Source organism: Camelus dromedarius, chromosome 10 (genome assembly GCF_036321535.1).
Source record: "Camelus dromedarius isolate mCamDro1 chromosome 10, mCamDro1.pat, whole genome shotgun sequence".
NCBI classification, from domain to species: domain Eukaryota; kingdom Metazoa; phylum Chordata; class Mammalia; order Artiodactyla; family Camelidae; genus Camelus; species Camelus dromedarius.
Window position 1 is genome coordinate 20,538,933 of NC_087445.1, and position 25,502 is coordinate 20,564,434.

Here is a 25,502-nt window from a genome sequence, read left to right on the forward strand (position 1 = left end):
CTATAGTAAAAGCACCTTGTTTAACTTTGTACAACCCAGGCTCTGAATCAGCATCCTTGCAATTACAAGTGCTCAAACCAGGAAAGGAATTCATTGGTTCGGGCAGTTGAACAGTTTAGGGCTTTATCCGTGGGCTTTAGGCACAGCTGGATCGAGGGGCTCGAATGAGGTTGTGGGGCTTGGTCTTCAGCTTTTGGCTTTATTTTCTTCTGCATTCCCTCCTTGGGCAGACCCTTTCCATGTGGTGGTTTCTAGCAGTTCTAAGCTTACAGCATCCTTTTAGCTAAAGGGCTTCTCCTTTCCTGTGGTTTCAGTAGAATTCCCTGAATTGAGTCTCTTTTGCCTGGCTTTGTCTCATGCTGATCCCTGAACTGATGGCCATGGCCAGGGACTTGGAAAATACTCATTATCTGGGTCAGAACCGGGGCCCACCCCTGGACCAGGCAAACTACACGAACCGTGAGAGGGCTGGGGGTGAGGTGGGTGCCCGAAAGAAAACTGGGATATGGTTTCTGGGGAAGGGAGGGATGAATGCTGAGCAGGCGGAAACAAGTTTCCAAGTCTGACAATAGAAGCCTTTTTATCGTGCAAAATCTACTGGAACACACATGGAGAAACACTGCCAAGAGCTCATCATCTCTTTTTCAAGGAAGTTTAGAACAGAATACAATAAAATACACACGCATGCAAACATGTGGTTGAACGTTCCTTTGATGCAGAAACTCAGTGGATCCTGCCCCGCCTCAGGGTCACCTCTGAGCCTGAAACATCCTGCTTGCTGACCGTTGGGACTGCTGCGCCTGTTGATAAATGGGAGGTTACGGTGCAGCCGGGGCACAGGGAGCCTGGGAAAGTTCAAGTACTGCATGCCGGACGCGAGTCTCCCGTGTCGTGCTCTCTCAAGTCCCCACAGCACCAGCACACGCCACCTCCCGTTAGCCACACACACCCTCTCTGCTGGTTACTCTCCTGTCCCGGCAGGGAGTTGAGGCTCAGAGAGGGCAAGCAACTTGGCAAATTGCCAACAGGCTTGCTCAGGGCATTTGATGAAATGATGTTTGTAAAACAAATCTTGTGAACAGTGAAGACATTTTCAAATGATGCCACAGAATTGGGAGAAAGGGGAGTGCTAGCTAGAGAGATGCAAGCTATTGAGGGAAAAGAATGGATTTTGGAATTTTTTTGTTGTTGTTTGTCAAATAACCCTTTATTAAATCGTTTTTCTTGTAGTTCTTAACTTGCTGGGCATTCCACCACACCACTGCTCATGTCCTCTATGTTGTCTTGAGGGTGGTGGCCATCAATGCTGCAGCCCACAGACTGGGCAGTCCCCAGGATCTCTTGAATGGTCCCAGAGGGTTCTTTAGCTGAAGACCAGTGCTGCATCTGTTGGGCAGAGCTGATAGTTTGATCGAAAGTGATGTTTCCACTGTGCTTAATGTTTTTCTGTTTCTTTCTGTCTCTCAGTGGTTCCTTGAGGACTTTGATGCTCAGGGCAGAGGCAGAAGATACCACCTCAGTCTGGGCCTGTCAGTTTCACTGTAATCCTCAGACTCTTCCAGTTGCCAGTTGCCTTGGTGATGTCGTCACCAGCCTTTCCTGGAGACCGACCCAGGGGGCTGATCTTGGAGGCCAAGGCTGACGTGGACTGACTTCCCTACGAGTACACGTCAGGTGTATGACTTTGATCTCACTGGGGTCGGACTTAGGCAGCATGGTGGAGGTGGCTGGTGTCAGATGAACCCGGATTTGAAGAAAGTTGCACCTTGGCCTCCTCTAAGCCGAAAGCTGAAAGTTGGAATGCTTTTTTTTTTTTTAAGGGGCAATGGCTTCAGAAATCATTAGGTTGAAAGAACTTTGGGAATGGTAACTGCATGTGTGTGTCCAGTGACTCCCCACTGCACAAGATACTGAGTTAGCATTCAGACCTAGTCACTAATGGCTTCTGGACACACACAGACAGACACACAGAAATGTTGAACAGGTTACAGTCGAGCTTCTTCACGTGATGCTCACTTACAAGTCTAATATGTAAAAAGGAGTGATTACATCCAGGAGGTGGAGATTATTTGAAGAGCTCTTGAAGTTTTTAAGCGTTTGGTTTAAAATAGTTAAATCACTTTAGACTCTAGAAAAAGATCCCTTGGGATTTTCCAAGGAAAAAGGTATTTTCACCTTGTGATTTGGTAACATACAGTCACATCTGCTGTGTCTTTTATTTTAAGCTCTCAAAGGGAGGCTGTGTCCTCCTGATTACCAAGCTCTTGACGGTTGAGCTCTGAAGATCTCACGCATCTCCTACCTCTGTTTGCCCGTCTGGCCCAGGGGTCCGTCTGACTTGAGATTGTTATGGTGCCTGTGCAGCCCTCTTCCCAGACTCCCAGGTGAGCCACAGTTCTCACCATGCCCTGGCCCCGGGCGCACCTCCAGGGGACCCACCCGCAGAGCGCTCTGGGGCTCCCCAGCGTCTCCCTGGCTTTCATTTCCTTTACTCCATCCAGTGAGTTTCTGGTCTGATGGGTGGTTACCCAGAAACCTTGCCTCCTCGCCCTAGATCTGCCTGCCTCTCCCCCTACAGAAGCTGCCATATACCTGTCATAGCACTGACCACGCTTTTCCTCCCCCCACCCATCTGTACACACATACACATGTGCACATACATATACACATCAGTTCACACTGATGTATTTGCAGGCAATAAAACAATAGTTCTAGCTGCTGTATGGGAGGTGGGTTGGAGGAGACCTGTCAGGATACCTTTGCAAAAGCCCCAGTGAGAGAGTATTAGGAATAAAAGTAGCAATCCATGGGTGCTGACTGTGGAAAGAACCAAATGGGGAAGAAAACTGGGCTGGAGATTCCCCAACACTTGGCCTTTGTAATCGGAGTAGGACACGTTGCTGTTAGTGGTGGGTGTGTCTGCTTTCCCGACTGGACTCCGAGCTCCGTGAGTCTCAGTGCAGGGGCTAGGCTTTTGCCCCTGTGTCCTCAGGGCCCAGCGTGGGCCTGGCAGAGAGCTGATGCTTAGCCAGAGTTTGTCTGGCTCTGAGGGAAAGGAAAGGTGTGTGATGGGAAAAGGAATTAGGGAGAAGATGAGGTGAGATGAGAATGGATAAAGGGCCAAGCAGGGTGAGGTCCGTTAGGACCAGATGAAGAGGATGGTAATTTTCCATCCCAGCTGGACCCAAGTTGCAAAGGCAATACCCTCATAGTGTAAAGGGAGTGGAGGATTCAGGTCATGGGGTTTGCTCTCAGGGGTCGTGGGTCTCCACCCCTTAGGAGGGCCTGCGCAGGTGAAGCACTGCAGCTCGGGAGTGACTGGTCCATAGACTGGACACCTGCCCTGGACCCTGGCTCTGTGACATGCTGAGCTCCAGCTCTGGGACAGAACGGCCTGGATGACTGATGCACAACTTCACCATCCTTCAGCTGACCCCAGCGAAGTCATTTCCTGGCCCTTTGCTTATTACTTAATGATGGTGGGGATTGGGGAAAGTCAACCAAGCCTAGGACAGACGTCATCACCACACTCCTTGCCCTGACTAGTAGACATTTGCTAGAGTTGCCCACCTGCTAACTATGTTGTTCATAGCTGGTCTACCACCCTTCATTGATTTGTAACGAGGTCACCCCTGGCCATCCCAGGGACCTGGAGGAGGGCTGTTTATGTCATCCTGCAGAGGGAGGCAGGTTTCCCAGGCATGCTTTCTGGTCTGCATGCTGACTGTGCAATCTCTAAGGCCCTCCTAAGCATTCTGCTTAAACAAACATTATTTATGTTCGGCAGGAGAACCATTCCCCACTATCTGCTTTCTCTTCAGTCACATAAAACTGCACATTTAATTTCTGTTTACACATATATAAACTGTATCTTTAGGAGCCGCCTGGGAAATCCTTGGTTGAAGACGGATTTTTGCCTTTGGAAAACACAGAGGTGAGTGACATCTGTATATTGTGTTATCAAAGGCGTGACACGTGTGGTTGATTGGGACCAGGTGCTTCACAGAATCCATCTGAGTGAAGTTGTAAACCTCTAGTTGACAGGCAGGGTGACAGCCACTTCTCGTTAGCAGAGGCTCAATGACCAGTACCTGTCTTCCGGTTTTAGGGGTGGCAAAAAACAGTTGAAAACCTTGAGGTGCTATGAGTGAGAAGCTGAGGTTTGGTCAAAAATAACAATCTCTGCTCAGCTCACACACATTTGACCTGTGAAAGCATCTCCAAGTGGACAGGACGGGTGGGTGAGGGGCAGACAGTAATTTTAGATTCATCTTGGAGGACTGGCAGAATTGGGTTTTCAGTTCTTCACTGTTACTTCAAGGCTTGCATCAACCCCGGTATTTGCCCCACTGACAGTATGTGACTTGCATAAATAACCTGCCCTGATTTAACTCACATTCAGTGCAGTCTGAGTCTGAATCCTGAAGTCCTTAAACCACAGCTGGTTCGTTGAACAAAATGAGGGACAGAGAGAGAAAAAAATGAAAGCAGTGTCACCTTATTCAGTTTTCTAATATATTAGGAAAATTCACTTCCTTGGGTTAATTCTCCAAACAGGTCAGCTTTCACTGGGTTATTTCCCCAAACCTCCATCCTTCTCTCTACCCTCGCTGTTCCCTTATCCTCTGTGAGTGAATTTGCCAGTTTCAGGGGGCCCTACAGGTAGGTTATTGAGATCTAACTTGTCTCATTTTAGCTGAGAACCACAAGTAAAATTGGATTATTTCCTTTAGGTTTATTTGCAGGATGAGGTGAGGGGCTAATACTACGCTGTTTATGAGAAAATCTACCATTGGTAAGTGAGAGATGCTTAATTTTATCTTTTATTTGTATATTTGCTATTCACTCATGAGTGACCTTTTTTTTCTTTTTAAATCAGAGAAAGTGTTACATGTACACTTGGGTATTTTGAATTGGGACTAGGATGTACATTGGGATTAGAAAATAACCTCTGTCTTGGGAGGTATTTCTGGAAGCTTATGAGTATTTTGGTCAATCTTTGAGTTGCCTACGTGGACTGTTGTGTTTTCTTCCAAGATACAGAGCTTGGTTCAGGAGCGCCTCCCTTGTTTACACTGTGTGTGCTATTGGACAGTGAAGGAATGACTGGGGTCTGTCTCAATCAAAAGTGGGAACAAAGGGGAGAGTCCTTCAAAGCTGACAAAGGGAAGTCATGTGAAATGGCAAACTTTCTGCCAGCCCTGCCCTTCCTCTCCCCGAAGTCTCTCCAAGGTATCCTGGCAGGTGAGGAGTGCCAGGCACCTTTCTGTTTCCTCAGCAGGGATTAGCCAGTTCGCCACAACTAATCCCATGGGTATCCTCTCTCCAAAGGGGAGGAATTTGGGGCGTAAGTGAGCTTTGGGGATGGTGGTTGATGATGCTGGTCCCGATGGGCCCACAGATTGCCTGGGCTTGTCTTGTCAAAGTCCTGGAAACTTGTGAGGCCAAGCCGGGGGCTCTAGCACAAGAAGTTACGACCCAGGACTGGCCTGTGGGTAAGATTGCAAACTTTTACACTGTGATTGGTGGCCGCTCGGCAGAATCTCGCTTTTCTTCCCTGCTGAGCTCCGTGGTTTGGCTGGAAAATTTTCCATACGTTCTGTCGGAGCCCTTCCCACCCTTTGCGCCTTCCTGGGTTTGTGCTCTGGCCTGACTCCTTCTCCCCCACCCTCCCCGGGGGTCTCCGTAGGACATCGGTTGCTGGCGTGTGAGGATTTATAGTTCTAGTGTTGGTCTTTTCTTTAAAGCAAACCCCACAGCTCTTTAGGAAGTAATTGGAATTTCAAGAAGAGCTTGCTGGCACATTTTGACAGTGCTCACAGAGTGTCATGTGCTGGGTGAGTTGCTGGAAAACAGGCTGGAGCTTGGCTTTCAGGCGGGGGGTCCTCTGGAGCGTCTCTCACAAAGGTCCCTGCAGAGACATCACCCGGGTCTGGGGACATGTGCGCTTTCACCGGAGCCTGTTCATAAAGAACTCTACAAATATGCTTTGTCCCCCCTGCACTTTCTATAGTAGCTTTATTTCTATTAAAATGCTTTAAAAATAGGGAGCTAGGAGCCCTAGAATGCCATGAGAATCGACTTCAGGGGGTGAGAGAGCAATTCCATTAAATGTCCCTCTGTCATCTCCCACCAACCTCTGAACGGTAGGAAAGAATGGTGCACGCACCTGGGTGGCCACGCACGGTAGGAGCTGGGGACAGACAGCTTAGTGGGTGAGAGCAAGGCTCTGGCTAAAAAGCTAGACTGCTCACGGTTTAGTCCTGGGGGACCTTGGGCTTCTCTGGGCTTCTGTCTACCCACGTGTAAATGGAGATAAGCACAGGGTGTGAGGATTGTGTGTCGCAATGCTATGGATGGGAGCCCCGCCAGTGGCGCACACCCCCGGAGGCAGGAAGCCCGGCCTGGAGCGAGGCTACTCCTGTACCTGGGTCTGCACACCCCCGCAGAGATGCCCGAGATGGCTCTTCTTCCTCAGGGTGCCGTGGCTCCCGTCTTCCCACCACAGGCATACCGCGTTTTATTGCGCTTTGCTCTACTGTAGTTCGCAGATACTGTGTTTTTTACAAATTGAAGGTTTGTGGAAACCCTGTGTGTAACAAGTCTATCGGTACCATTTTTTCCAACAGCGCTTGGACAAAATGTGTCCAGACTTTGTGTCTCTGTTACATTTTGGTGATTCTCACAATATTTCAAGTTTTCATCATTATTATATTTGTTATGGTGATGTGGTCAGTGATCTTTGTTGCTCCTGTGACTTGCTGAAGGCTCAGGTGATCGTTAGCATTTTTTAGTTTTAAAAGTGCAACTTTATATGTACTGGGAGACCAAACTATTCATATGACTTACTTTCTTGTGATACTTGCTTTATTGTGGTGGTGGTCTGGAACCGAACCCTCACTATCTCCGAGGTATCCTATACACAGGGCTGTGGATGAGATGATTGTCAAAGGCAGCCCTAGCCTCAAGTTGTGCCTCTCTAGCTCCTCGGGGTTTATTTACAGAGCTGGTCCTTCCAGGTACGGTCCCCAGCATCCCCTGCAAAGCTGAAAACTGCAATTCTTCCATTTTAGGCAAACACACACAAGTGGCCAGGAACCCCCTCACCCCCTGCCCAGAACAAGATGGGAAGGCTGAGCTTAAGAGAGACTCAGACGACAAGATGTAAATAAATAAGCTGTATTATCTGTACAAAAAAATATAAATACAGTTTGGTGTTTTAGAGGAGGAAGTGCCTCCTTCCACATTATTCAGCAGCCCTCATAATCTTCCGGCACTGCCGAGTCACAATTCACAGAACAAACAGTAAATGTACATTCATCTCATGCAAGGAGCACGCTGCTTCCCACCCCAGACCTAGGTCCTCCAAGCTTGCTGAAACCCACCTGCAACTGCTGCAGCCCGATGTACATTCAGGAAATGTAAATATGGCCACTGGTTTTCAATAGCTACTCAACTAGAAGTAATCAGCCACATTAGTAGTAGTTTGGAATCTGTCTTCTGCATTCCATGCGTAAGTGTGGTGTCCTAAACACGTCCCCTCTTACTGCCCCATCATCCCGTGTTAGCTTTTATAACATATTCTGTACACAGTAAAAGGATCCAGAGTTAAACACCAGGTTCTATTAAAAATAGGAACAATACCGTAATCACCACTGAGTTTACAGGAACACAACTGCAGGAAGTTAATAAAAAGGCCCCCAAATATTGTGTTTTTCTGGATGACAATGTACAATTATTAATATTGCACTTTTTTATACAAGAAATCCTAATAAATATTCACAAAAGATATACAGACATAAAAACATTCTCTTTTATTTTAAATAAACCTTACACTGAATTTTAGTAACATGATTTTCTTAGAGCCCATTATTGTGGTGAGGAAGAAAGAGACCCACCTCAACTGTCCATAGCTCATCTGGGGAGAACACAGATCATACTGTCTCCACCCACCCCCGCAACCCCAAGGCTGGCTGGAAGATGCAGCCCGGATGTCCGTGGTGGCCCCGTGGGGTGAGTGACATTTTCCGAGTCTATATGAGAGGGGGCAGTTTGTCTGAGGGGTCAGTGACTCTGGCCGCCCCGCCGCACCCCAGCTGCTGCTGAACGGTGGCTACTCGGGGGGAGACGGCCAAAATTATTTGCCCAAAACCACTCTGATGAATGAGCAATTTGCCAAATAGTCCCAGATTTTCAGTTTTACCCACTGACTTTGCTAAGCTGACAGGCGGTACTGAGTGTGGATGCTGCGCTGCCCATGAACTGCTAAAAGTGATGTGTATTAATTCTGTAAAGTTTATAATATTTCATTGTTTTGGGGGGAATGAGTTGAAAAGCCTTCTGGGCAGTCTGGGAAGTTATCCTTTGGCTTTGCTGCTCTGTTCCATCACCCCGCCCCCACCTGTTGTATGAACATAAGGGGAACTCACTGTGCCCGGGAGGGGCCCCGCTCGCGTCCCGCCTGGCTCTGGAAGGAAGCGGTCGCTCCATGTGCTGGATACTCTGGCACGTTGATCAGTGGACTGGTTTTTGACAAGTTGACCCCAGTCCCTGGCCCTCAAGTGGAACAGCAGAGGCCATTTAGGCAGAAAACCCAGCCTATTCATGCTCAAAATGGCCCTGGCCTGCGGCAGTTAGTTCTGGGCTTGGGAACCCTTGACTTGGATGGAGATGGTGGGGGGCAGCCTGATGGCACAGCCAGACCCTGCTGGCTCACTGCCTCGGCCACGGATGTACAGGCAGAGGGTTCACTGAGACGGTGTGGGAACTCCTCTCCACCTGGAGAGGGCATGTCTCCTGCCAGGAAGTGGAGGCCCCTGGCCAGGCCGTGCCCTTGTTGGGGCAGCAGAGATTGGAGCACCATCGGCCTCCCCTGAGCCTGCAGGGGTGCTGCCAGGCATGCAGGCCTGGGTTCAGAGCTTCACGCAGCGGCCTGCTCACTCCCATCTGTCCCCTCCCTCCCTGCCTCATTTTCTGCATCGCCGTGTGCTTTAGGTCTGCTTGGACTGGCTCCTCTCCACATCTACTGTGTTTCTCTCTACCGTGTTGCTTCTCGTCACTCTGTGACCCCGCCTGAGTTCTGGGCTAGGGTCTCGGCTTGGATGGTGTCCTCCCTCCCCTACCTGCTCTTCCCAAGCTGAGGGACAGAGGCGGCGGCAAAGACGCATCGTTCAAACTCTGTCCGGATGCTTTACAAGCCCTCTGGCCACCTACCCTCCTGCCGTGAGTTATCTGCGGTTGGCTCCGGTGCCCTGCTGTCTGTCCCCTGAGGGCTGCGCTGGCGTCTTCTGAGGTGTCTCTGGGACCCAGGCTTGGGAGGGAGCCGGCCCTGCCAGGGAGCTCCTGCTGTCTGGCCTGGTCTGCTCTGCCACCTCCTTTAGACGTCTGTCCTCGTCCTTGCCCAGCATTCTGTCCTCTTAGCAACTGAAAGGGAAGGTGCGCCGGCGGGGCAGCAGGGGAGGAGGCTGACGAGGGTGTGTGGTGGGGAGGGGGAAATAAATAAATAAAATGAAGAAAGCTTAAGTCCTGTCCCGGGGGTTGCGCAGGTCCTCTGTGCGGCCAGGTAGTGTCCTTCCCCGCACAGCGTCGTCACGCTTTGCCACAAGTTCCACAGCAGCGAGACTTGAACTGGCTGAGCTGGCAGAGTTTGAGCTGTTTGACCTTCTCACAGTACCGGGTGGTGTCTCTGCACTCCGCTGGGGAAGGGGACAGAAAGGACATGGGGAACAGAGGCTCAGTAACGGCTCAGGCCAGCGGGGCTGCCTGGGCTCTGCCTCGGGCAGGGACTCCCGTGCCGGGGGGCTGCGGTCCAGCATCTCCGGGCTGCTGTTGGGGGCCGAATGCGAGGGCTTGGCTGCCCTCCTGATAGCCCTCTTCTGTCCTGGGGGTGCTTGTCACCTACCTTTCCTCAGGACCTCCGAGGCTGGCTTGCCTTTTCCCGTGGCATTTGAGTACACGTCTCTCTTCCTTCCTGAGATGGTTCCCAGGACTAAATTCTCCACTTCAGACTTCAGGGTGGTGCGCAAGTGAGGCCCTGCCTGGGGGTCCCGCCCCCTGCAGCGGGGACCTCCCTTCCTCTGTGAAGCTTTGTGGGCTTGTACTCTCCCCGAGCCTCTGCCCCTCCCCCCGACCGTGGCTGACCAGAGCACTGGCGTCCCAGTTCGGCCCTGGCCCAGACTAGCTGGCTCTTCAGTACTGGCGCTGACGTGGGCTGTGGATATCTGGGACCAACACAGTGAGTTTGAAATACTTTCCTACAACAGTGGTCCTGGGTGTGGGGGCTGCTGACAGAGGGGTGAGACTACACAAGAGAGCACAGGCAGTCCTCCCCAGCGTGTGAAAAGCTGTGGGACTGTCTGCTCACAGGGCGTCTGTCTCAGCATGGGGAGGCCCTGGTTGTGGGGAAACTGCACTGCAACATTTAACAATTTCCTCTTTGCCTCATGCTTTGTGTCCTTCCATGGGGGGAAGCACCTCCAGTTTGTTCTGGGTCTAGAGGCAGAAAAAGTAGATGCCCCACCCAACTGGGATGCCGATGCTGCTGCTGGGCAGAAGAGAACCCAGACTCGAGGGAGGACGGAGACAGTGACTATCAGACCCGAGGGCGCGGCTCCTGCACAGACCAAGCGGTGCACATGGGGCCGGGAAGGAGGGAGGGGGCCGGCAGGTCATTGTTTTGTGAGAAGTGGAGCCCTGATGGGTCTGCTAGTGGGAGGTGCTGTGTGTGTTGCTTCAATGTGAACAGTGCTGTTTCCCCAAAAGCCATTGTTCTACTACTGTCAGTGAGCTGGAGGCTGATTTCATCCAGCACTTGGGCCACACCCAGCCATCTATCTTGGGCCTGGAGATGTGCACGTTCATGGTTACGAACCCATGCACCCCTCTGAAGATACCCAACTCTGGCCCCAGCTCACAGTCCTTGGGACAGCTGATCTAATGCCCTTGGCTCGGGCTCGGGCCCCGCCCCCTGTACCAGATGCCTTGGGGGGGAAGTTGCAGAGGCTCTCTGGGGTGGGAACGTACTGTTTTCACATGGGGTGATGTTGCAGCGCTGCCAGTTGGCGGGCCGGGGCCCCCAGGAGCACAAGTGCTCGGGCACCGCCTTGTTGGTGCGGGCGTGCACGCACTCCACGCGCCGGGATTGGAAGCCGTAGTTGCCGCAGGTTGCTGTGCACAGGGTCCACAGGCTGACCCTCCAGTGTACGCTGCAGGCTTCTGACCAGCAGTTCTGGGTGCTGATGGGCCTGCAGGAGGAGCGTGGCAGGGTTAGGGTCTGCCACTGTGGGGGCCAGATCACGGGGTTGGGGTTAGCAGATGTGAAAACAATGCTACAAACCCCAGCATGTCAGGGAACCCTCAAGAATTCCCAGTGCTGCCAGACCTGGACTCTGATCTCTGCTCCGTTACTGAATGGTGGTGGGATCTCAGAGGGCCCCTTCCTTTAACTGGGTCTCTGTGCATCCCTGCAATGTTTGTGTCACTGCATGACCTGAAAACAAGCTCTACCAGGGTGTGGGGCTGGGGCCTCTGGTGGGGGTAGGGGGACGCCTGGCCAGGGGACTCTACAAGGAAGTAGGACGGGCTGGATAGGAATGTAGGTTGAGACCCAGGGACAAGGGTCTCAGTGTAGCTTCTAGAGGGAGGGGCTGGTGGCGCCTTTGGGGTCTGGTGGCCACTTTGTGGACCTGACCTCCTGCCCACTCCGTGCTATCATTCATCTCACAGGAAAGCCCAGCCGGGCCCATTCAGTAAGCACAAGGTTACTACTGCGCTGTCTACCGTTAGGGGAGAATGGAGGTGAAAGGGAATGGAGTCTGACTACGTGGACCATGGGCTGCTGGAGGAGAAATGTTTACTCACCACCATCTCTCTGTGCTGTTGACACCAGGGCTGGGGAAAGGAGGTTCGTGGCTTTCTCTTACCTCGGAAGGGCACTGCACTGCTCCGATGGTAAGGTGATGCCATCTCGCGTCTGGCAGAAGACTTGTCTGTGCTGCACAGCGAGGCCGGGCCCGATGCAAGGCCCATTGCACTGGGAAGCAGAGAAAGGTGACATCTGTTACGTTAGCCAAGTCATGGGGGAGGCTGCGTGGGACACAGGATCCTGGTGCAGGGGTTTGTTTGAGGTCTTCAGATCATTTATGTTGGTCCTCTTTGGGCCAACTTAAAGGATACTCACCAGCCCAGTTTCTTTCCTTAGTGCCACAGCAGAAGGGTTAGCTTTGCTGTGGTCTGTGAGCATTCTGCTAGCCGTTGGCTAATGGTGGTGTACAGCCAGTTGGAGATGTCTGCCCCTCCCAGATGAACCATATGAAAGGTTGCTTGGCAGAATGTACTAGGAATGGGTTGGTAAGCTTTAGAGCTAAAGACCTCTAAATAATCCCCCTTCCCTCCTTCAGTCCAGAGGGTCATTTAGTTTACTGTTTCTTGCTAAATTCATCCAAATCCATCATTTCTTTTCCTTTCTTTGGGTGTTCTTCAAGATCAAAGGTAGACTTAGATGTGTAGTCAGTCCATGCTCCTGGAGTTTGCAGAGCCAGACTGTCATGGTCAATACCCTGACCAATAATGGTGTCTGTAAAGTACAAAAGTTGCACGCCCTCAGCCAACCTCCGTTATTTGAGTAGAGCAAGGGGACAGATATCCCTTGGAGGTCACTCACTTTAGAACATAAAAAATGTTTTTAAAAATTTGCATTCTTTTTTATTGAAGTATATAGTCTGTTTACAATGTTGTGTCAATTTCTGGTGTACAGCCTAATGTTTCAGTCATATAATTCATTTTCATATTCGTTTTACCATAGGTTACTACAAGATATTGAGTATGGTTCCCTGTGCTATACAGAAGACACTTGTTATCTATTTCATATATAGAAGTTAGTATCTGTAAATCTTGAACAAAGGTTCTTAACTTGGAAGTATTTAGACTCCCAGGGGCTCACAAGGGGGCTGTTAATCCTTAAAATTATAGGCAGAAACCTTGTTTAAATTTTTTTCTTTTAAATTTCTGACCCCTTCACCCGTTATTCCCACCCTCCAGCAACCACCAATCTAGCCTCTGTATCTGTGAGAGAGACCATATGGTATTTGTCTTTCTCTGACATATTTAACTTAGCATAATGCCTTTGAGGTCCATCCATGTTGTTGCAAATAGCAAAATTTCATTTTTTATGGGTGAATGAAATTCCATTATATATACATACCCCATCTTCATCTATTCATCTAACAATGGACACTTAGGTTGTTTCCATATGTAGGTTATTGTAAATAATGCTGCAGTAAACAAAGGTGCAGATACCTTTTCAGGTTAGTATTTTCATTTTCTTCAGTTAAATACCCAGGAATGGAATTGCTGGATCAGATGGTAGTTCTATTTTCATACGTTCCATAGTAGGTATACCAATTTACATTCCCACGAACAGTGCCTGCGGGTTCCCTTTGCTTCACATCCTCACCAGCCCTTGTTATCTCTTGGCTTTTTGTTAATAGCGATTGTGACAGGTGTATAATGATATCTCAGTGTAGTTTTGATTAGTATTTCTCTGATGATTGATGATATTGAGTGAACATCTTTTCATGAACCTGCTGGCCACTTGTATGTCTTTGAAAAAATGGTCTATTCAAATCTTCTGTTCATTTTAAATCAAAATTTTGGTTTGTAAATCAAAATTTTTTCCTATTGGGTTGTATGAATTCTTTATAATTTGGGATCTTAAAACCCTTATGAGATATATGACCCACAAATATTTTCTTCTATTCAGTAGATTATCTTTTCATTGTATTGATGGTTTCCTTTCTTGTACAGAAGATTTTTGAGTATGATGTGGTTCCATTTGTTCATTTTTGCTTTGGTTGTCTTAGATTTTGGTTTCAAATTTTTTAAAAAAATCACCAAGACTAATGTTAAGTTTACTACCTACCTCATACCATACACAAAAATAAACTCAAAATGGCTTAAAGACTTAAACTTAAGACACTATAAACCTCTTAGAAGAAAACATAGGCAAAACATTCTCTGACATAAATCTCAGCAATGTTATTCTAGGGCAGTCTACCCAGGCAGTAGAAATAAAAGCAAAAATAAACAAATGGGACCTAATTAAACTTATAAGCTTTTGTAAAGCAAAGGAAACCAGAAGTAAAACTAAAAGACAACCTACAGAATGGGAGAACATGTTTGCAGCAGATGAGACTGACAAGGGCTTAATTTCCAGACTATATAAACAGTTCATACAACTTAATAACAAAAATAACAACCCAATTCAAAAATGGGCAGAAGACCTTAACAAGCAATTCTCCAATGAAGACATACAAATGGCCAATAGGCACACACACAAAATGGTCAACATTGCTAATTATCAGAGAAATGCAAATCAAAAATACCATGAGATATCACCTCACACCAGTCAGAATGGCTGTCAATCAAAAGTCCACAGATGATAAATGCTGGGGAGGGTGTGGAGAAAAGGGAACCCTCCTTCACTGCTGGTGGGAATGTAGTTTGGGGCAGCCATTATGGAAAACAGTACAGAGATTTCTCAAAAGATTGAAAATAGACTTACCATATGATCCAGCAATCCCACTCCTGGGCATGTATCCAGAGGGAACCTTAATTCAAAAACACACATGAACCCCAATGTTCATAGCAGCACTATTTACAATAGTCAAGACATGGAAACAACTTCAATGACCATCAACAGATGACTGGAGAAAGAAGCTGTGGTATAGTTCTACAATGGAATACTACTCAGCCATAAAAAATTGCCATTTGCAGTAACATGGATGGACCTGGAGACTGTCATTCTAAGTGAAGTAAGCCAGAAGGAGAAAAAAAAAATACCATAAAATATCACTCATATGTGGAATCTAAAAAAAAAGAAGACACAAATGAACTTACAAAACAAATGGACTCACAGACATAAACAAATAGGATTACCAGGGGGAAGGGGGTGGGAAGAGATAAATTGGGAGTTCAAGATTTGCAGATACTACTGTATATAAAATAGGTAAATAACAAGTTTCTGTTGTATAGCACAGGGAACTATATTCAATACCTTGTAATGGCCTATAATGAAAAAATATAAAAAGAAATATGTATGTATATAACTGAATCACTATGCTGCACACCAGAAATTGACACATTGTAAACTGATTATAAATAAAATATACATGCAAAAAATCAAACCAAAATAAAAGCACATTTCACATCCATCTGGAATAAACAAAATCTGATTTTTTTAAAAGAAGTTTACCACCTATGTTTGTTTCTTTTAGGAGTTTTATGGTTTCAGGTCTTTCATTCAAGTCTTTAATCCATTTTTAGTTAATTTTTGTGTATGATGTAAGGCAGTGGCCCAGTTTCATTCTTTTGCATCTACTTGTCAGTTTTTCCAATAATATCTTTTGAAAAGACTGTCCTTTCCCCATTGCATTGTATATTCCTGGCTCCTCTGTTGTAAATTAATTGACCAGATATGTATAGGTTATTTCTGATCTGTCTGTGTTCATCTTATTTGGAACCCTATGGGCTTCCTGGAGTTGGATCTGTTTCCTTCCCCAGGTTAGGGAATATTTCAGTATTTCTTCAAACAAACAAGATTTCTGCCCGTTTCTCTCCCTTTTTCCCTTCTGGGACTTAAGTAATGCAAGCTCCTTAATCTGCCGTCACTTCTTTCTTTTTTTTTTTCTCCTGCTCCGACTGGGTGAGTTCCACTGCTGTAACTTCTGTTTAGTACTTACATTTTCTATCTCTTTGTTTAAATTCTCACCCTATTCCCCTAGCTTAATTCATCCATGCACTACACTTCAAAGAGCAGCACGGCTTGAGGCATTACAAGTTACAGGGAATTACTTGATCTCAAAATCCTTTTGATATTTTTTGTCTTGGTGGTATTGTTGGGATGTGCTTCAAACTATAGCTGCCCGCCAAACCTCCATATTCTACTCCTGTAAGAATGAAAATGGTAATTTCTGACAAGAAAATCCAGATACAAAGATCTGCTCCTTCATCTTCCTACCTCTTTGAAGTCTATGAAAGCCTGTTTTTATGCTGATTTCAGTCTAAATAGAACTAAGCACCACCCCCTCAGCTCCAACAACCTGGCTTCATGTAATAATTCAACTTTCTTTTAGTTTAGTGTACATTTATGAGGCACCTGTCTTGGGTGGGGAATGTGTTCGATAAAAGCACGTGTGAAGGAATGATGGCAAAAACAGCTCTGGAATGTTTTTAGGAGAATTATATGAAAGGTAGAAATATAAATGTGACTGTAAAACATGTGCCAGATCATGAGGAATACTGTATGCCATCTGACGAGTCTGGATTTTAATATAAAATGCCACTTTGTTGGGGAGGCACCTAGAAGGATTTTTTAAGCAGGAGTGTCATGATCGGGGTTGCCCTTCAGAAAGATTATTCTGTCAGCAGTATAGTAATTGAATTGGAAAGTGAATAGACTGGAGAAAGAAATTAATCTCGGTAACAAATTATGCTGATTAAAATGAATGCACTGGGAAATGGAAGTGGAGAGCCCCTGGAAGTGGGATTGACATGGCCTTCAGTGGTGCCCTGACAGGGGTAAGAGACAGGGAGGGAACTAAGGTAAGTCTTAGGTTTATACTGAACAACTGGGTCAGAATTTGTTTTGAAGATGTTTAGTATGAAATGTTTATGAAGTATCCAAGTAGATATGTTTATTAAGCATGTGGATATATAAATCTGTGATGTAAAAGAGAGCCGTACTACACATTATCCATGTGTGCAAGTCACTAATAGACAAATGGTGGCTTGGAGTTAAAGGTAGTATGAGGGGAGGGGAAGCATGAGATGAAGAAAAGGCTTAGGGCAGAACCCTGGGGGACACTAATTAAACTGCAGGAAGAGGAGGAAAAAAAGAGAAACTCATGAAGTATAGTCACAAAGACCAACAAAGGAGTTTCGAGAGAAAAGGGTCAGTGATATCAAAATGCATCAAAAAGAACTAACAAGGTAGAGTACGAATTTGCCACTTCCCAGTGGAACCTGACTCACAGGCCGTTTCAATGTGGCAATTGGCAAAGAAGTCAAACCAGCAATGAGTAGAAAGATGAATGAGAATGGAAGAAACAGGGCTCTGGGGAATTCCTTCAAGACTTCTGGTTGTGGTCAAGGGACATGAACCAAATGGCAGACCAGGTAGCTCTAAGTCCTTATTCCCACACAGAAACATCAAGAAGCAGCTGGAAACTGGCTCAACTAACCTTATAGGAATTCTGAAAAAGTTCAAGGTCTACAGCAACTTAGGAAAACTTAATAAAGAAAAATCCACCTTCAAAACAATAGGAAAATTTGGGGTGTTTTCACTCGTCCTTCCCCAGCATTTGGCTTTGGTCTAGAGGCAGCAGCAGCCCATTATCCTCCCGCAATCTGCAGGGAGCAAAGAAGATCCTATTTGCAATGTGTGACGTCCTAACCTGTCAGAGGGCTACCTGAAGGACTGGGCTCTGAGGTGGGGCAAAGTGGCAGCCACTGCTGGTGAAAGCTGCAGGGGGACTCCTGTCACTTGGGGCAAGAGATCACAGAGACATGCAGTAGGCTACCTGAGGCCCTGAGGACAATCTGAGGTGAGAACACCTTGGAAATTAAGACATTCAAAGCAGCCATATATAAAGTGGAATTCAGAAAGCAACAAGCAGGCTCAAGCAAGACATGCTCAGAAAAGACCTAAGAAGACCTTTGACTTTTTCAGACAGATTCAAAGACTGGGAGAGATGTCTTGTTTTTCAAATGTTCAATTTCCCTGAATAAATTATAAACCATACAAAAGAAATAGGGCATCAAATGTATTACACAAAGATTTTAAAACTGACATAAACATGTTCAGAGATCTAAAGGAAAACGTGAATAAAGAATGAAAGGAAATCAGAACAGTAGACAGAAATTTTGGAGCTGAAAAATACAATATCTGAATTGAAAACTTAACTAGAAATGTTCAACAGTAAGCAGAAGAAACAATTAGCAAACCTGAAAATAGGAAAGTTGAAATTAGTGAGTCTAAGGAGCTGAAAGGAAAAAAAAAAATGAAGAAAAAGTGGGACCAACATACATCTGTGGAAGTCCCAGAAGGAGAGAAAGGGGCAGAGCATTCATCTGACGAAATAATGGCCAAAATTTCCAAATGTGATGGAAGATGCAAATCTGCAAAGGGAACCACACTGAGATACATTATAATCAAACTGTTTTACAGATAAACACAAAGAATCCTGAAATCACCAAGACAGACTCATCGGGTACAAGGGATCCTCAGTAAGATTATGAGGTGATCTCAGCTGAACCCTTGCAGGCCAGAAAGTAGTAGAACTGTATCTTTAAAGTGCTGAAAGAAAACAAAAAACAAAAAATTATGAACCTAGAATTCCATATCCACTGAAAATGTCATTCAAAAATGAGGGAGAAATTAAGAGATTCCCAGATAAAATCAGAGGGAGATGAATACCACTCTACCTGACTGCCAGAAACATGAAAGGGGTCGCCGCAGGTTAAAGAGAAAGGCTGCTACACAGTAACTCCGAGCCATGTGAAGATCTAAATATCACCAGAAAATGTAAACACACAGGCAAATATAAAAATTGGTATTCTAAGTTTGGTTTGTAACTCCAGTTTTTATTTTCTATAGGATTTCAATGACAAATGCATTAATAGTTATAAATGTGTTGGTGGATATGCTGTGTATAAAAGATGTGATTTTTACATTATTAACAAGTGGGGGAAGGGGAAAGAGCTGTAGAGGAAGAGTTTGTGTCTGGTTGAAGGTAAGCTGGTGTAAATTAAAATGAGATTACATATAACATCCTAAAGTTATAACAATTTTGATAGAAACCAAATTAAATATCTAGACTACACTCCCGAAGGAAAAAAAAAGAGAAAGGAATCAAAACATCAACTAAACACAAAAGACAGGAATGGAGGGAATGCTTTAAGACACTTGAAACAAATAAAACTAAGTCAATTCTTTCTCATCGGTGATTACTTTAAATGGAAATGGAAAAAACAAACTTCTCTAATCAAAAGGCATAGTATCTTTTCACCACAGTGGATGAAACTAGAAGTCAGCAGCAGAAGGAAGACAGCAAAATTCATAAATACGTGGAAATCAGCACACACTTCAACAATGAGTCAAAGGAAGAAAATCACAAGAGAAATTAGAAAGTACCTGAGACAAGTCAAAACATGCGATGCAGGAAAAGCAGTGCCGAAACAGAACGAGCAAGCCTTGGGGAACTAAAATAAGAGCAGCAAACTAAACCCCAAGCTGATGGAGGGAAGGAAATGATAAAGAGCAGAGAAACTGTAGAGAAAAATCAATGAAACCAAAAGTTGGTTCTCCCACAAGATCTACAAGCAATCAACTTTTGGCTACATTGACTGACTGAGAAGAAAAGAGAGGACTCAGTTATAAAATACACAATAAAAGCGGTAATAGTACCAATGATTTTATAGAAATTAAAAAGATTGAATAAGAGTACTATGAACAACTATACGCCAGAAAACCGGATCATCAGATACGATGGACAATTTTTCCTAGAAACAGGCAACCCATCAAGACTGAATCAGGAAGTAAAAATCTGAATAGACCCATGACTAGTAAGGAGATTGACTCAGTAATCACAGGCCTCCCAACAAAGAAAAGCGCTGGACGAGAGCGCCTCACTGGAGAATTCTACCAATATTTAAAAAAGAATTTATGCCAACTCTTCTCAAACTCATCCTAAAAACTGAAGGAGAGGGAGCACTAACTCTCCCTAACTCATTCTGTGGGGCCAGCATTACCCTGATACCAAAGCCAAAGCCACTCCAAGAAAAGTAAAGAACAGTAGCCCTTCTGATTATTGATGATGAAATTCTCAATAAAATACAAGCAAACCAAATTTAGCAGAATAATAAGAGTGTACACCAGGAACAGGCAGGATTTATTCCTGGAATGCAAGATGGTTCAACACATGAAAATAAGTCACTGTAATGCATCACATCAGCAAAGTGAAGGGAAAAGCCACACGATCATCTCAGTTGATGCAGAAAAAGCCCTTAACAAAATTCAACACTCTTTCATGATAAGAACACTAAAAAACTTGGAATAGAAAGAAACTACCTCAAAATAATCATGATGATTTATGAAAAACCCACAACATCCTCCTCAACAGTGAAGACTGAAAACTTCTCTTATGATGAGGAACAAGAGTGCAGTGTTCACCACGTCCATTCAACATAGTATTGGAAATTCAGAATAATTAGGCAGGAAAAAAAGAAGCCATCCAAACTGGTTAGGAAGAAACAAAATTATCTCTTCACAGAGACATATAAAAACCCTAAAAATCCCAAGAGCAACATTAAAAAACCCTCTTAGAGCTAATAAATTCAACAAAGTTTAAAGATAGAAAATCAATATATAAAAATCAGTTGCCTTTCTATACATAAATGATAAACAATCTGAAAAGGAAATTAAGGAAACAATTTCATTTATAATAGCACCAAAAAGAACGAAATACTTAGGAATAAACCAAAGAAGTGAAAGATTTGTACACAGAAAACTTCAAAATGTTGCTAAAAGAAATTAAAAACGCATAGCTAAAACAATCTGGAAAAAAAAAAAGGGAGGTCTCACACTTCATGATTTCAAAACTTACTATAGAGCTTCAGTTCTAGCATGCAGTCAGATATATGGACAAACGGAACAGAACAGAGGGCCTAGAAATAAACTCTTGCATATACGGTCACGTGAAGGGTGCCAAGACCTTTCAATGGGGAAAGGACAGTCTTAAAACAAATGGTTCTGGGAAAACTGGATCTCCACAGGCAAAATATACCATATAAAAATTAACTCAAAATGGACCAGTGATTTAAATGTAAGAGTTAAAAGCACAAAACTATTAGGGAAGAGCTTCATGTTAACTGGATTTAGCAAGACACTAAAAGCACAAGCAACAACAAAAAGTAGATAAACTGGACATCATCAAAATTAAAATTTCTTCATCAAAGGACACTATTAACAGTGAAAAGGCAACCTACAGAATGGGAGAAAATATTTGCAAATCACAGATATGATAAAGGATTAATATTCAATATATAGAGGAAAAGTACAACAAAACACAAAGCCTTGACTAGACATTTCTCCCCAGAAGATGTACGACTGGCCAATACGCACATGAAGATATGTTCAATCACTAGTACTTAGGGAAATAAAATCAAAAGTACAACAAGATAGCATTTCACATCCATTAGGATGGCTACTATCAAAAAACCCCAGAAAATAACAAGTGTTGGATGATGTGGAACAATTTGGACTTCTATGCACTGTTGGTGAAAATGTAAAATGATCTAGCTGCTGTAGGAAACAGTTTGGCAGTTACCTCCAAAATTAAACATAGACTTACCATATGATCCTGCAGTTCTGGGCATACTCAAAAGATGAAAGCAGGGACTTGAAAAGATACTTGCATACTAATGTGCATTATTCATTATTCATGATAGCCAAAAGATGGAAACAACCCACATGTCCGTTGATGGATGTATAAACAAAATGTGATATATACTTACAGTGGAATATTATTCAGCCTTAAAAAGGAATGAAATTCTGATGCAACACAGATGAATCTTGAAAACATTACTTAAAGTGATGGAAGCCAGACAGGAAAGGACAAATGCTGTAAGATTCCACTTATAAGAGGTACCTAGTATAGTCAAATTCATAGAAACAAAGTAGAACAGTGGTTACCAGGGACTGGGAGAAAGGGATAATGGGAAGCTGTTGTTTAATGGGTACCAAGTTTAGTTTGGGATGATAAAAAGTTCTGAATACGGATAGTGGTGATGGTTGTACAATATGAATGTACTTAATGTCACCAAATTGTGCACTTACAATAGTTAAAATGTTGAATTCTTATGTATATTTATCACAATAATAATTTTAAACAGAACTTCCAGTTGTCAATGTTAAGGAAGCATTTGTACGCTTTCTCTAGCCCTTCTGTGTCTTTGTGAACAACAGTGTCACCCTAGAGCCTTCAGAGCCCTGCCTTTTATCTTCTGATTTCACGCCTTCTAGCGTCATTTGATCAGAGAAACAGATGTAGTACTGTCCTCGGCCATAGCAGGAGGAGCAGTAACTGGCTTTAGACATACTTGCCCAACCTAAGAGGACAGCTTTTACCTTAAATCCTTCTCTTTCTGTGCTCTGTAAACTTCAAGATTCTTTAAGCATCTGATGAAACCTGGAGCATGGTGGTAAAGAAAATGTCAAAAAATACAAGATTTGCGGTTCTAGTTCAAGATGGTGATACAGGAAAATCCCCAATTCACCTCACACAGATACACTGAGTCTACAGCTACGTATGGGAAAATTTCTCCTTAAAACCTAAAGGCTGGCTGAATGACAACCCTACACATCAGGCAAATGAGAAGAAAACCCACATCAAAGCAGAAAGGAGAGGCTGGGACACAATCTTGCCATCAACCCTGCCCTTGGTGATGCCACCCCTAATTGGGAGAAAACTCAAAACTTGGAGCTCTCCCCAAGGAGCGAAGGGTTCAAATCCCATGTTAGGCATCTAAACTTTTGGGACCTGTATCTGAGAGATGGGCCCCGAACATTTAACTTTGAAAACCAGTGAGGCTCTTGTCCCAAGACCTACTGGGCTGTAGGAATTTGGGAGACAGCTCTTAAGGGGCCCATGCATTCAAACTTACCGCTCTCCCTGCCACCCTCACCCCCTAACAGGGGCCCAGCGAGAGACGGCTGATCCCACCCAGACTTAGAGTAACGGAGGCTCGTCTGCTTAGAGTCAAGCCTCTGCCTGGCAGTAGTCACCTAATTTATCCCGCAAATCCAGGGGCCTGCTGGGGCCTGGCCAGGACTGATACCAGTGAGCCCCAGCACCTCCTGGCGGGGAGGCCTCCTGCGTGCTTGGCCCTGGAGGCTGGAGGAGTTCACATTCCTGTCCCTGGGACTGTAAGGACCGGTGTCACCCCAGAAGGAGCTCGTATCCCTGTCTGGGGCTCCAATTTTTAAGCTGCTGCCAGGGGACACCTCTATACAGCCCGGCTCTGGCAACCAGCGGGTGGGTTGTGGGTCCCACAGGCCTGTAAACAATGGAGAAAAGAGTTCTTAAACAACGAGCACCCTGAGGGCAAAGCAAGAGGCCACAGCTTGGCATTGCCGAGAAGGAGTCCAATTTGCTAATCATCTCGGTTGTGGCCTGAGGGGCAGGGTTCTAATTAAACATGTGTCTAGGGCCTGGCTGGAATCCTTTCCAGAGACCTCAGAGGGTCAGCACTGTTCTGCACTCTCCCTCTGTTATACTCCAAAAGTACGTGTCTCCTGGAGAGCTTTACCTGCAGCTGGTGCCCTGGTTTTTGCAGCTGCCACCCCAGGGATGCCCCCTGATTGCCTGGCTGTGGTGAGCAAGGGTACTTACATTCTTCGGTCCCACGTGACTGTGGCGACTGGATAGATGGTTCGTTCCCGGCTACCGCCCCTGGAGCATTGTGCATACAGCAGACGGGGGCACACCTCCCAGTCTCTCTGTGGAGGAAACCTCTTTCCTTGTCCTGGAAAGCTCTGGACTTATGGACAGGCTTCAGGTTTGGCACACATCTCGTGGCCCACCCAGCTACTCTCAAGGAATGGAGGCTGTGGATGCTGTCTTGGCACTCTCCCTCTGCATTGCTCCAGTTCTCCTGTATCTCCCAGGAAAGCCTGCACACTCATCTGGAGCCCTGATATTTGTGGCAGCCATCCAGGGGATCCTACCGGATCACCTGGCCAGTGGAAATGGCACTTGCAGTCCCACAGGACTGTACAGATCTGCATACTTTCAAAGGCTGCTGCATGAGAATTTGGCTTCCCAACAGCCTGAATCTAGGTGCTGAGAGCCTCTCCTTGGGGACACTGACAAGCCTTGGCACATCCTCAATCACGGGAACTACTGAAAATATAATAGGCTGCTGGGACAAAGCACAAAGCTTTGAGAGACGACAGAGAGCTGGAGTAGGGTCAGAAGATAAGGCTCATCTTCCACACAAGCCACTTCCTCAAGACTGGGAGAGGCGGTACAGAGCCAACAACGACTCAGCAAAATGAAGAAACTGAGGAATACGTTTCAGATGAAAGAACAAGATAAAACCTCAAGGAAAAAAAAATCTCAATGAACTGAAGATAAGTTACTTACCCGGAAAAGAATTCAAAATAATGGTCATAAAGATGCTCACCAAACTAAGAAGAAGAATGGATGAACACAGTGAGAACTTCAAAAAAGAGATGGAAAATATAAGAAAGTACCATAGAAGTCATAGAGCTGAAAAATACAATAACTGAACTGAAAAATACAGTACAGGGATTCAACAGATGAAGCAAAAGAAATCATCAGTCAACCTGAAGACAAGGCAGTGGAACTCACCCAATCAGAGGAGCATAAAGAATAAGAACAAGTAAAGAGAGCTTAAGGGCTTGTGGGACAACAGCTAACACACTAACATTCACACTGGGGGTTACAGAAGACAGAGAAAAGGACTCAAAACCTCCCTATCCTGGGGAAGGAGGTGCACATCCAGTTTCAGGAAGTCCAAAGTGTTCCCAACAAGATAATCACTAACAGTCCTACAACAAGACACATTATAATTAAAATGGCAAAAGTTAAAGGCAAAGGAGATAATCTCAAAAGCAGTAAGAGAAAAACAACCTTTTATATACAAGGAAGCCCCCGTAAGACTTAAAAGCAGATTTTTAGCGGAAACTTGGTAAGCTAGAAGGAAGTGACATTATATATTCAAAGTGCTGAAAGAAAAAAACTTCCAACCAAGAATACCCTACCTAGCAAAGTTACCATTAAGAATTGAAGGTGGGATAAAAAGTCTTTTAGATATGCAAAAGCTGAAAGTTTATCACCACTAAACTGGCCTCTTAAGAAATGTTAAAGGGACTTCTTTAAGCTGAAAAGAAAGGGTACTAATTAGTAACAAGAAAATATATGAAAAATAAATCTCATTGGAAAGGTAAATATGCAGAAAAGGTAGTGGATTAATCACTTAAAAAGCTAGTATGAAGGTTAAAAGGACAAACATAGTAAAAATAACTATGATCATCATAATTGGTTAAGGGATACACAAGATAAAATATGAGACTGACAAGGGCTTAATCTCCAGAATAAATAAGCAGCTCATACAACTTAGTAACAAAAATACAAACAACCAATCCAAAAATGGACAGGAGACCTAGACTAGCAGTTCTCCAATGACTGACAAATGGCCACAGGCACATGAAAAAATGCTCAATATCACTAATTATCAGAGAAATGCAAATCAAAACTACAGTGACGTATCACCTCACACCAGCCAGAATGGCCATCATTCAAAAGTCCACAGATGATAAATGCTGGAGAGGCTGTGGAGAAAAGGGAACCTTCCTACACTGTTGGTGGAAATGTAGTTTGAGGCAGCCATTGTGAAAAACAGTATAGAGATTCCTCAAAAGA

At 45.1% G+C, this 25,502-nt stretch overlaps 1 protein-coding gene, 1 long non-coding RNA gene and 1 pseudogene across 5 annotated transcripts in view; 1 reads left to right on the top strand and 2 right to left on the bottom strand.

The window, feature by feature from the left end:
- Positions 1–1,209: 1,209 nt before the first annotated feature.
- Positions 1,210–1,731, bottom strand: LOC135322338 (large ribosomal subunit protein uL11-like; annotated as a pseudogene).
- A 313-nt stretch (positions 1,732–2,044) lies between these two features.
- On the top strand, positions 2,045–4,789 carry LOC135322339 (uncharacterized). The gene is made up of 3 exons (XR_010382864.1): positions 2,045–2,384; positions 3,878–3,934; positions 4,734–4,789. It is a non-coding gene; the product is annotated as an uncharacterized LOC135322339 (long non-coding RNA).
- Positions 4,790–7,163: 2,374 nt separating this feature from the next.
- Positions 7,164–25,502, bottom strand: part of ADAMTSL1 (ADAMTS like 1) — a 373,405-nt gene continuing 355,066 nt past the window's right edge. For 2 of the 4 annotated variants that reach the window (XM_064490187.1, XM_064490185.1), the window contains 3 exons: positions 11,922–12,031; positions 11,023–11,243; positions 7,164–9,695 (listed from right to left, as the gene is read on the bottom strand). In XM_064490187.1, coding sequence (XP_064346257.1) covers positions 9,589–9,695; positions 11,023–11,243; positions 11,922–12,031 — 438 coding nt within the window. In that variant the 3' untranslated portion in view covers positions 7,164–9,588. Of the gene's footprint in view, positions 9,696–9,762; positions 11,244–11,921; positions 12,032–25,502 lie in introns of those variants that run through there. The other 2 variants (XM_064490186.1, XM_064490184.1) reach the window with 1 other exon arrangement.